We start from the raw sequence: 13,161 nt of genomic DNA, 5'->3' as shown, positions 1-13,161 counted from the left end.
TGTTGACTGAGATCCTGTGATATAACCCATGTTGTGTGGAGTAGGTACTGTTGAAGGATAGAAACTCAGATTTCTGCAGAACACTTTCCCTCTCGTTGGGAAGCTCTGCCATAATGAGCAGACCTGAGGAGAGAGTCTGATGCTGGAGAAGCCTGGAAAGGCTTCATGTGGCCCAGGGGATTTGAGGTGGGTTTTGGGAGGATGGAGAGATGTAGCTAAGAGGAAGGACCTCCTGGATGAAAAGCACAACAAGAGAAAAGGTCTGGAGGCAGAAGCCACCTGAGAGCCCAGGCTCACAGCAGGCGGTGAGGAGGCTGCCTCCCGGGCTCCCTCCCAGCTCGGCCTTTCCTGCCTGGGTCATCTTGGGCCACCGACAGCCGTCTCCCCACACTGCACTTTTCCCCCCTTTGTTGTGAGGATCAAACGACCTAATGGACAGATAAGCACTGGAAAGAACGGTTGGCAGGGAGTCCATGCTTAGTAAATATTATGCTCAGAAAGGGCTGTCTGACTAAAATAAGATTTGCATTCATTCACAGAATCGCCATCGAGCAGCAACTGAACCCCTGTGAGATGTAGGATGGCCTTTTTTTGGTCACCTGAGATCTTGTCAGGGGTGGGGGGTGCCAGGCAATAACTCCTTATTCAGTACGCATCTGTCGAGATCCGCTCTATTTCAGGGGTAGCACTCGATGTCAGGTTGGGACAGAACCCCCACTGGCAGCTGCCAACTTGGGAAGATAGACCTGCCCAGCGTTTTCACGCATTTTCTCCTTCCAGTGGGTTATGCAGAGCAGTTACATTTAATCTCATGTCACAGGTGAGACAGCTGAGGCTCAGGGAGGTTCCATATCATGCCCAGGCCAGTTGGCAAGGTAATGGCATCCTTCAGACCCAAACTAGGCTGCCTCACATAGCAGGCTTCCAGAGTCACAGCAACTGCCTTGGAAGCCAGAGGGCCCCAGCCAGGAAATAGGCAACAAGAAGGGTTCTCAGACGGGGACATGACAGGCTTCAAAGCGTGTTGAAGAAAGAGTTACGGGAAGCAGTGCGCAAAACAGCATAGAGGAGACCAAAGCAGAGAGGCCAGCCCGAGGTGCCACGGAGAGGCAGAGGGGGGTGAGAAGGCCTGTTTTTCAACCATCCCCACCTGTGGACCACTCCTCCCACTTTCATTTGGAAAGATAACAATGTTACCTTTTCTTTGATGCTATTTAAGATTTTAAAAAAAATTATATCATAGTGGCAAAGCCAACTGCAACCCAAATTGAAAAGTAATGAAGCAAAACAGTTCTGTGTGCAGACATGTGCCTTCCCCTCCAAAACTGACCTCCACCTGGCATTGTCAGAGATGTTATTTCACCTCTTCCTTCTGTCCACCAGTTTCCCAACATTCTGAGATGCCCTAGCCTATCCTAAAATGTTAGAAATGGGCATGGATCGAAAAGGATAAATGTGAGAGCAGTTTCACAGGTAAAAACAGGTGAGACTTTAAGATTAATGAAGTGGATGAAAAGGAAATGGGTGGAAGTGCCTTTAAGTGTGGTTATCTATCCACCTGAAAGGTGGTGGGTAACGCTGAGGTGGCAGAGGGAGTGGGTCACGGAGTCAGTTTTGGGGTTCAGGTGTGGACATGATGCGAGGCCACGTAGAAGCTGGAGAACATGACCTCATGACTGTAAAATGTCTCTTGGTGAAAAGCCACTTCAGGAGTTCCCGTTGTGGCGCAAAGGAAATGAATCCGACTAGAAACCGTGAGCTTGCAGGTTTGACCCCTGGCTTTGCTCAGTGGGTTAAGGATCCGGCCTTGCCATGAGCTGTGGTGTAGGTCGAAGACACAGCCCAGATCTGGCATTGCGGTGGCTACAGCTCTGATTAGACCCCTACCTAGCCTGGGAACCTCCATATGCTGCAGGTGCGGCCCTAAAAAGACAAAAGGCCACTTCAGATGTGCCGTCATACGTCATGTGAGGGGGTGCTTGTCATGGAAGCATGGATGGGAGACTGATCTAAGCAGGGGTCCTTATGGATCAGCCTAGCTTCTCAGGAGAGGTTTCTCGTAGCATCAGATGGGGTGGAATGGGTTGGACCTCCCTAAACATCACACACAACAGGACCTGTTTGACAGCGTAGGCGTTTTGATTTCATCAGGGAGGGAGGTGTCACATAGTAGTGTCGAATCAAGTTTAAAGTCCCTGGGACTTTAACTCCAAGTTGACACAGAGGTGTGGTAGGGGCATCATTTGAATGGAGAAAGCATCGGACCAGGAATTAGGGATCTGGCACCAGTTGTGGGCTTCGGAGAAGGTTTACATTCCCTTCATCTCTTCTGCTAATGTTGTTGATGATAGGGGCAGTTTTTTCCAGCCTTAAAAACTGTAGTGTTGAAAGAAGTGCGTTTTCTCACCCTCAGAAGGTGTACGTTTTTATTACTTTTAGGCTGGTTATAACCAGCTCCTCGTTGGAATTCATGCCCACACACTTGTCACAAATGCATTACTCCCCAAAGACTGGTATTTCTAAGTAGGAAAATGAGCAAGGTTGAGATGCATGTGATGGCCCAGACATTGTAGCACCTAAAGAACACACATTGTGTGGGCTGCTGCAGAACAGGAATAAGTCAGGAATGCTGCTGTGTTTCCTAGGAGTGTGGTGAAAGCCCCACCATCCAGATTCTATGAGGAAAACATAAAGATCTAGTCTAGTTAGACCTGTACAAGTTTTCAGAGTTCCCTGGTGGCTCAGCGGGTTAAGGACCTGACTTGTCACTTCGGTGGCTCGGGTTTGATCCCTGGCCCAGGAACTTCTGCATGCTGTAAGCATAGTCAAAAAACGAAAAAAACAAACAAAAAACCTGGTTGTGTGGCACTTAGCTTCAGACTCCTAGGATGATAAATATAGTCTGACTTTATTTTTATAACCTTTCTCCTCATTCATACTTTTTCATATTCCCATATTTACTTTTTAGCACTGTCAGTTCTTGAATTTGTCTTAAATCTTGTTTATGTATTATGTGTCTACCCTCACGAGAATTAAACCTCTCTGAAGACAGAGATTCTATCGTAATCGTCTGTGTATAGTAGGTGCTCAGTATTTGTTGGCAGTTTGATGGAAAACCAGGGCCTCCATACATGGTAGCTAAAATAGTCACCATTTCCCAGAATGAAGTCTGAGACATGGAACATGTCCTAGAAGGTGTCCTAGAAGATACCTGTTGGTTACAGTACTTCACGTTAGAAGGAGGAAACAGAGCTGTCGTTTTGACAGCGGTCGTCCACCTCGTTCGGGTAAGAGGGACAGGGGTGGGAGCCGTGTTTAGCAGGTCTCAAAGGTCTGATGCGGACCGGACTTCCCGGTCACTCCTCATGCTCTGTGTTCATTAGGATATGAGTCAGCTATTGGATGCAGACAGGTTTCTTTCTCTCCGTAAAACTCTGAGCTGTGTGACAGCTCCCTTCCCTGAAGCGTAAGAGATCCAGGCTTCCTGTGTCCGGGTGCTCTGCTGTCCTTGAGCACTGCTTTCTTCTTTGGCCCCAAGACAAGCCACCAGTGTGTTGGCATTCTAGCTCATGGCCCACTGCTCAGGATCTCGTCACTTGGTCATAGGTAGTGACCAGGAAACCTGGAAGATGTGTTTATTCACAGGGAGCATCTACCCACTAAAACACGGAAATTTCATTACCGCAAAAGGAGGGGCGATGGTTTTGGAGGGACAACCAGCTGTCTCTGCCACAGCCCAGTTTGTGAAAAGCAAAGTTTCTAGTAGCAATGGAGAGGAATACATTTTTTAAAAAAACTGTTCAGGGACAATTCAAGGCTGAGTAAAATGTCTAATTTCTCTTCTATACCGATACAGAAAGTATCTTTCCTCTAATCTTTAAAGAGAGGGGCTAGAAATGAGTCCTAGATATTTTTATCTATTAATTTAATCTTAGACACCTCATTTCCAGGGAGTAAAAGTAATGAGAAAAAACTTCTAGAATAATATGAAAAAATAGAATAATAAATATATTTACTTATTTTTCTTTATTTAAGTGCCTGACACCTTCCCCTCTGAAAGGAGTGCCTTCCCTCTCAATTCTTTTAAGTTGAACCATTTCTTTTTCTAAGAGATGGCGTTAGAGAGGTGAACTACTCATTCTAATATTTGGTTTCTCTTCTCTCCCCTTCTTAGGGAAAAGTAGAAAAAGCCTCTTTGCTTTAAGTTATTATCAAAAGCAATACTAGAAGCGCTTGAAACTATAAAGCTGCATGAAGACTATTTAAACCTCTGTAGACACGTTGTAAAACTTGAGAAACCGACTGTTTTAATGACTGTCTTAGTCAGGGCTGCCAAGACGAATAGCACAGCCTGGGTGGCTTAAACAACAGGCATTTATTTCTCACAGTTCTCGAGGCTCAAAGTCCAGGATTACGTTTCAGGCAGATTCACTTTCAGGTGAGAGCTCTCTCTCGGGTTTGCAGACGGCCCCCTCCTTGGCGTCCACGCGTGGCAGAAACACAGCTCTGGTGTGTCCTTGTGGGATGACCCTAGCACTGTCGGGTCAGGGTCCATCCTTATGCCTTCATTTAATCCTAATTCCTTACTCCAGGCCTTCACAATGGGAGGTTAGGGCTTCCACAGAGAACTGGAGGGAGATGCACTTCAGTCCCCAGCACTGGCAAAGGGCCTTTTTTCTAGTTAATGTATACCTTTGCCAATGACCACCCAGATGAGTCAAGAGGCAAAAATGCTGGAGTTCTTTTAGTCAACAGATGTGCCCTAGGCTTAGTTGAAACCACTGCAAATACCATTCAAGTTACCTTTTTTTTTTTTTTTTTTGTCTCTTTAGGGCTACACCAGCAGCATATGGTGGTTCCCAGGCTAGGGGTCGGATCGGAGCTGTAGCTAGCCGCTGGCCTACATCCCAGCCACAGCAACATCAGATCTGAGCCGTGTCTGTGACCTACACCACAGCTAAAGGCAACATCGGATCTCTGGCCCACTGAGTGAGGCCAGAGATCGAACCTGTGTCCTCATGGATGCTAGTCAGATTGTTTCCACTGAGCCATGACGGGAGCTCCATCATTCACGTTATCTTAGATGCACATGAAAAGCATCACAAATACAATGTCTTTAAGGTTGGAAACATGGGAGTTCCCATTGTGGCTCAGTGGTAACGAAGCCGACTGGTGTCCATGAGGACGCAGGTTCGATCCATGGCCCCACTCAGTGAGTTAAGGATCCAGCATTGCCATGAGCTGTGGTTAGGTTGCAGACATGGCTTGGGGAAAAAAGTTGGAAGCATGGACTCGCATCAGGTCCCTGCTTTGAGGAGAAATCAGTTCAACCATGATGCAGTTTTCTGAACCACATGATTAGAGCCCCCTGAACTGTAGGCCTGTCTGCCCTGATCCCCTGCCTATGTTCTTTTCTAAGGGATTCTTTGGTTTTTTTGTTTTTTAAAACCCTTCTGCTTACTATTTCCAGCCCCAAATTCATCTTTCTTTCCTCAGCACAAGATTCCTCGATGTTTATCTGTTTCTATCTAATGATTTCCTCTTAGGAAACTAAGCACAACAAGGTAAAATACAGTCACTTCTTTCCAAGTGAGTCTGCGAAATGAGTTTAGAAATATTTCTGAATAAATTGAGTTAAAAAGAAAAGATTCTTAGGCATCAAATTGGATTTTACCCTCTAGAAATGGAGGCATTATAAAATACTGGCTTTTTCAGTCAGAGAGCTCTGAACTAAAAAACAGCCGTCACAAAAGCTGGTCCCATTTCTTAAGGACGTCAGAAGGTATGTATGTTTTTAGAATGCCTTAGTTTTGATACTTCTGAGGTAAGTCCCAGATGTTACAGGACTTGGTACCTGCGTCAGCAAATGAAATTAAGATACTCTTGTCCACATTGGCCTTTTTTCCTCATGCAAATCGCCCAGCACAGCAGAAGCTGCCAGAGCAGGGGCCTCTCTGAACCATCTGCTGCCAAGTGCCGACCGAGGTGATACCTACCACCCGTTTCTATTGGAAAGCTCACTTCCTTCCTGAAAAATCATGATCTGGGGACTGTGGGTGGGAAGGAGCCCTGCTCTCTCAGTCTCCACCTGTAATTAAGAACTGTGGAAACCAGAGTTCCCGTCGTGGCTCAGTGGTTAACAAATCTGACTAGGAACCATGAGGATGCAGGTTCGGTCCCTGGCCTCGCTCAGTGGGTTAAGGATCTGGCGTTGCCGTGAGCTGTGGTGTAGGTCACAGACGCGACTCAGATCCCATGTTGCTGCGGCTCTGGTGTAGGCTGGTGGCTGCAGCTCGAATTGGACCCCTAGCCTGGGAACCTCCACATGCCGTGGGTGTAGCCCAAGAAAAGACAGAAAGCCAAAAAAAATTAAAAAATAAAAAAACTGTGGAAACCAAGCAAATGTGCAGCTGGCATCCCAGAAAAAAATGAGTCACCAGGGGCTACAGCCACAGCATTTCTTCTAAGAACAGGGATTTTTTTTCCCCTTACTTATTAATGGTTACCGTTAGTGGTTTTATTTCCCATTCAGCCATGGGTCTCCAGGTCCACCAAAGGCTGTCTGTCGAATCTGCCCTTTCACAGTCTGTTCCCTGACTGGTTTCAGGAAGGGGCCTCCTCCTCAGCTGTTGGATACCTGCCCTGAGAGGTGAGAAGAGGTGCTGCAATATGCCTTTGGCCATGAGAGATACCTAATGTTCTCACCCACTCATTTCTTGACTAAATGACTAGCCTTCACAGGTAGAAGATCCTGAGACTAGATCTTTGCCATCTTTTAATAACTAAGCTTTTAGATGGCATGTTGGTTAGTTGAGCTAAATAATTTATGGATCTTTAAGCAGTAAAATAGACACTCATTCATCAATCTGTGAATAGTCGATTAATGGTTGAGGACAGAACGAATGTTGGAGAATATTAAGAGTCGCAGTTTGGGAACTTGGATGGCCTCCTATTTTTAGCTGCCCAGACTAGTGTGTCTGAACAACTCAGGCTCTGAAAAATGTCTGTCCCCTTCAAAAACCTGGTGTTCAGCACATCTTACCTTCTCTTTACATAATGGCACAAAACAGAGCCCCTCGATTAATGGCACCCCATTATTGACCGTATTATAAGATAACATCTAGATTCATGCTTCGTGACTTGGTTCCAGAGTAAGGAATGTTACCTGTTTTAAATGCCTCTGGCTGTTATATCTGGGGATTTTTATTGACTTCACACAAGCAAAAATAATCACCCAGAGAAGACATTGGGTGTTTTAAACTGTTTTCTGTTGTAAATTTCTCTTTGCTATTTAATGCACAAAGTGTGTCATGTATATCCCAAAATTTATACCCTTTTTTAAAAAAATCAGCATATTAGATATTTCAAAATAATTTCAGTTAATTTACAAATTGTAGAGCATAAGATCTCATGGACAGAGTTGGCCAGGATGAGTCTCCTCTTTCTCGTTCATTTAACTCTGTACCGTAGAGGAATACTGGAAATAAAGAGCTTCCTGTGGTCTGATCGTCAGTTAAATGTTTCTTAGTTATGGACGTTATCCTTTATTTATTCTGGTAATTAAACCTGGGGATCCAAAACACTGAGCTTTTTTTTTTTTTTTGCCTTTTTTTAAATTATTGTTGATTTACAGTGTTCTGTCAGTTTCTGCTGTACAGCAGCATGACCCAGTCATACACATGCATAATTCTTTTTCCTCACGTTATAGCAGGATCTCATTGCTTATCCTCTCCAAATGCAATAGTTTGCATCTACTAACCCCAAACTCCCAGTCCATCCCACTCCCTCCCCTGTCACCTCAGCAGCCACATGTCTGTTCTCCATGTCCATGAGTTTGTTTCTTTTCTGTAGATAGGTTCATTTGTGCCATGTATTAGATTCCAAATACAAGTGATATCATATGGTATTTGTCTTTCTCTTTCTGACTTACTTCACTTAGTACGCAAGTTTCTAGTTACTTCCCTTAGTTTGAGTCTTTAGTTCCAGCCATGTTGCTGCAAATGGCATTTTTTTTTTTTTATGGCTGAGTTTTGTTCTCTTTATGGCTGAGTAGTAGTCCATTGTTTATATGTACCACACCTTCTTTTTTTAAAGATTTTTATTGTCTCCATTATAGTTGATTTACAGTGTTCTGTCAATTTATATTGTACAGAAAAGTGACCCAGTCATACATATATATACATTCTTTTTCTTACATTATCCTCCATCATGTTCCATCATAAGTGACTAGATACAGTTTCCTGTGCTGCCATACAACAGAATCTCATTGCTTGTCCACTCCAAATGCAATATATTGTTTGCATCTATTAACCCCAAACTCCCAGTCCATCCCGCTCCCTCCCCCTTCCCCTTGGCAACCATAAGTCTGTTCTCCAAGTCCATTATTTTCTTTTCTGTGGAAAGGTTCATTTGTGCCATATATTAGATTTCAGATATAAGTGATATCACATGATACTTGTCTTTCTCTTTCTGACTTACTTCACTCAGCATGAGAGTCTCTAGTTCCATCCATGTTGCTGCAAATGGCATTACTTTGTTCTTTTTTATGGCTGAGTAGTATTCCATTGTGTATATATACCATATCTTCTTAATCCAATCATCTGTCGATGGACATTTGGGTTGTTTCCATGTCTTGGCTATTGTGAATAGTGCTGCAGTGAATATGCGGGTGCATGTGTATTTTTTAAGGAAAGTTTTGTCCGGATATATGCCCAAGAGTGGGATTGCTGGGTCATATGGTAGTTCTATGTATAGATTGCTAAGGTATTTCCTTACTGATCTCCATAGTGGTTGTACCAGCTTACATTCCCACCAACAGTGCAGGAGGGTTCCCTTTTCTCCATACTCCTTCCAGCATTTGTTATTTGTGGACTTACTAATAATGGCCATTCTGACTGGTGTCAGGTGGTACCTCATAGTAGCTTTGATTTGCATTTCTCTAATATGATGTCAAGCATTTTTTCATGTGCTTGTTGGCCATCTATACATCTTCCTTGGAAAAATGTCTTTTCAGTCTTTTGCCCATTTTTCAATTGGGTTGTTGGCTTTTTTGCTGTTGAATTATGTAAGTTGCTTATATATTCTAGAGATTAAGCCCTTGTCAGTTGCAACATTTGAAACTATTTTCTCCCATTCTGTCAGTTGTCTTTTTGTGCGCTTTTTGGTTTCCTTTGCTGTGCAAAAGCTTGTCAGTTTGACTAGGTCCCATTGGTTTATTTTTGCTTTTACTTCTGTTGCCTTGAGAGACCAGAGAAAACATCTGTAAGGTTGATGTCAGAGAATGTTTTGCCTATGTTCTCTTCTAGGAGTTTGATGGTGTCTTGTCTTACGTTTAAGTCTATTAGCCATTTTGAGTTTATTTTTGTACATGGTGTGAGGGTATGTTCCAGTTTCATTGATTTCCATGCAGCTGTCCAGTTTTCCAGCACCACTTGCTAAAAGGACTGTCTTTTTCCCATTTTATATTCTTGCTGCCTTTGTCGAAGATTAATTGACCATAGGTGTCTGGGTTTATTTCTGGCTTCTCTATTCTGTCCAGCTGGTCTGTATGTTTCCTTTTGTACCAGTACCACACCTTCTTGATGACTGTGGCTTTGTAATATTGTCTGAAGTCTGGGAGAGTTCTGTTCCTGCTTTTTTTTTCCCCCCCTAAGGATTTCTTTGTCAGTTCTTGGTCTTTTATGGTTCCATATAAAGTTTTGGATTGTTTGTTCTAGTTCTCTGAAAAATATCATGGGTAATTTGATAGGGAATGCATTGAATCTGTAGATTGCTTTGGGTCATGTGCCCATTTTGATGATGTTAATTTTTCCAGTCCAGGAGCATGGGATATCTTGCCATTTCTTTGAATCCTCTTTAACTTCCTTGATTAATGTTTTATAGTTCTCAGCATGTAAGTCTTTCATCTCCTTGGACAGGTTTATTCCTACGTATTTAATTTTTTTGAGTGTGATTTTAAAAGGTATTTTTGTATTATTTTTCTAACATTCATTGTTAGTATATAGAAATGGCAACCACTTTCTGAATGTTAATCTTGTATCCTGCTACCTTGCTGAATCTGATGATCAGTTTAAGTAGTTTTGTGTGGAGTCATTAGGGTCTTCTACATATAGCATCATCTTGTCTACATAGAGTGACAGTTTTATTTCTTCTCTTCCAGTTTAGATACCTTTTGTTTCTTTTGCTTGTCTGATTGCTGTGGCTAGGACTTCCAATACTATGTTGAATTAAAAAAAACTACTACACTTTTAAATCACTATGTACTTTGGAAATCCTTTTCAACATCTAGAAAGAATACTAATCTGGGTTTTGAGCAGTTGTTTCCAAAAATCAATTTACTTATGGACGTACTCTAAGTATGTGCCTCAATAATTATTTCCTACTTACTGCATTATTTTCCTCCTTAATTTCAGAAATTTGGAGGCTTGGACCCAGTTTAATGTGTCCTTCACTCACTCGTGAGCTGCAAACAGTAATCACAGAGGGTGGCTCATGGACGGTGCTTGATCAGCCCATTCCTCTCCACAGCTTGGTCGTCAGGATCTTGATCCACTCCACATATCAAGTATATTTCTGTTTTCATCATTCAGCTCATCTGTTTGCCATCAGAGAGTTCTATGTTGGCCTTTTTTGGTAATAGGACATGAGTCTAATTTAAATTTTCATAAAAGACAATACTGGGTTCCTATGTGGTGCTATATCATTCACTGTACAGGTTATGGTAAGAGTATTGGACTTGCTTTCCAGTGCCTGGATGACCCAGCCCTGACCTTGCTGGCTGTGTGACCTTGTGTGCAGAGCATTCCTCTAAGCCACAGACTCGTCTTGCTAAAATCAGTATTTACCCCAGTGGGTTGTCATGGGAATTAAATGCAGCAGTGCATGTAAAGCACTCAATAAATGATAGCTATTGGGAGTTCCCGTCATGGCTCAGTGGAAACGAATCTGACTAGGAACCATGAGATTGCGGGTTTGATCCCTGGCCTTGCTCAGTGGGTTAAGGATCTGACGTTGCCGTGAGCTGTGGTGTAGGTTGCAGACTCGGCTTGGATCCCATGTTGCTGTGGCTGTGGTGTAGGCTGGCAGCTGTAGCTCCGATTAGACCCCTAGCCTGGAAACCTCCATATGCCACGGATGCGGCCTTGAAAAGGAAAAAAAAAAAAAGATAGCTGTTGTTAGAGTTGTTATTCTGTTAGCCATTTTTAGTAATATTGCTATTGTGTTTTGTCTTTAGGTGGGTGTTTTGGGGGGGGTTTTGGTTTGTTTGGTTTTGGGGTTTTTTTTGGTCTTTTTTTTTTTTTGCTTTTTAGGGCTGCACCTGCGGCACATGGAGGTTCCCAGGCTAGGGGTCATATTGGAGCTACAGCTGCCAGCCTATACCACAGCCCAGCTTCACAGGATCTGAGCCACATTTGCAACCTACACCACAGCTCATGGCAACTGAGCAAGGCCAGGGATCGAACCCACAAGTCATAATCACTAGTTGGGTTCATTTCCACTGCCCCACAACAGGAACCCTCTATTGCTATTGTTAAAGCACCGGTAAACCATGACATGCACTGCAAGCCCAAGATATTCTGTTGCAATTGCTGTGTATAAAAATGCATGCCAGAAATAAATATATAAATGTGTATATGTATCTTATGTATAGGTCAGAAATTATATTATTGTTATTTATTTTTCAAGCATTTCCCAAATGTCTCCTGAGAGCTGGGCACTCTCTGAGCGCCATGGAGTTACAAAGATGAGTAAGAAAGAGCCCTTGTTCTTAGGGGGCTCGCAGAACAACAGAAGATCAATACATCCTGGCCGGAAGGCCCCGGACCTCTGAGGGACATTTCCACCTACTCAGTACCAGGTGGGTGGCAGCGGTGTTCCAGAGGAAGCAGGTACCATTCTGCCTTAGGTCCAGGCTTGTAGGAGCCCAGCAAAGCCAGGCAGGAGGAGCAGAAGAGGGAGCTCTCTCCCTGCTTCTCAGTTCCCACCCCAGCAGCCAAGCCCAAAGCGTCAGTCCCTGGCCCAGGACAGCCCTGTACCCAGCAGAACAACATGACGTGGTGAATACAGCAACAAATACTAGTAACGGTGAACACTGACATTGCTGTGTGTATGACTACGTTTGTGTTGTAATGCTTAAACTGCTGAGCGGATGCAGACGCTCTCCCCAGAGCAGCAGGGCTCCAGTGCAGGGAACCTGTTTCCAGAATCAGAGCCTCCTGCCGCTTCTGTCCACCCTCTGTATTTCTATTAAGGTTGCTGAAAAGCAGATGCACAGGCCTGAAGCCCTCTGAGATCACATCTGACTGGGACCAGTCACTGTCTGTCACAGGCCAAAGTCTTGATAAACCAGAAAGCTCTCCTGAGCGAGCCTAAAAAGGAGCCTTTCAGAAGGGCACAACTTTCTCCCGACTGTGGCCCAAGTTCAGAGCGTCTGACATAATAAGTGGCCATGAGTAGAGGAGGGTGTCCGATCCTCCATGTAGTTTGAGAAGGAGGCGGCGTGGGCTCAGGTCACCCACAGCCCTGCCAGCTTGAAGAACTGAACTGCAGGGGAAGTGGGGTGTCACAGCATTCCCGTGGGAGATGCATGTCTCTTCTCCTGCAGTCCTTTTCTTTGGGCGGCAGGGAGGAGGTAATAAAATAAATACCTTTTTAAAAACCATACTTAAGCCATTTTTGTTATTTTTTAACGTGTCCCTACCATGTCATTTCTGTTTTTGAATAGTTTTCTCATTCCTCTGGTTATTATTTTAACTTTTCAGCTTGTGTGCCTGAGGCAGACCAGCTGTAAACAGAGTAGAGTCTGAGAATAGAAGTGGTGCTTTGGAGTGACAGAGACCTGGTTTCAGATCCTGGCTGTGTCATTCACAAGCAGTGCGACCGACCTTGGAAAGATGCATCGAAATCTGTGTTCTCATTTGTGAAGGGGGAATTAGTTGACCAATCTTTTTTTTTTTAATTGAAATTAATTTACAGTGTTACAGATGTACAGAAGAGTGACTCATTTATGCAAATGTTATTCCTTTTCAGATTCTTTTTCATTATAGGTTATTGCAAGATAATGAATTTAGTCCCCTGTATGATAGTTTGTTTATTCTATGTAGTGTGTATATATAAATTCCTAATTGATCCCTCCCCCTTTCCCCTTATGAAAAACAATAA

At 43.7% G+C, this 13,161-nt stretch overlaps 1 protein-coding gene across 1 annotated transcript in view; it reads left to right on the top strand.

Moving 5' to 3' along the window:
- The window catches only part of PLEKHG7 (pleckstrin homology and RhoGEF domain containing G7), an 81,315-nt gene that overhangs the window by 64,664 nt on the left and 3,490 nt on the right, over positions 1 to 13,161 (top strand). The window contains 4 exon segments of the mRNA XM_053743513.1: positions 4,123 to 4,126; positions 5,497 to 5,574; positions 10,423 to 10,538; positions 10,541 to 10,564. Of these exon segments, the coding sequence (XP_053599488.1) occupies positions 4,123 to 4,126; positions 5,497 to 5,574; positions 10,423 to 10,538; positions 10,541 to 10,564 (222 nt within the window).

This window comes from Phacochoerus africanus, chromosome 7 (assembly GCF_016906955.1).
Source record: "Phacochoerus africanus isolate WHEZ1 chromosome 7, ROS_Pafr_v1, whole genome shotgun sequence".
NCBI classification, from domain to species: Eukaryota; Metazoa; Chordata; class Mammalia; order Artiodactyla; family Suidae; genus Phacochoerus; species Phacochoerus africanus.
This window is presented reverse-complemented; position numbering and strand designations above follow the sequence as displayed.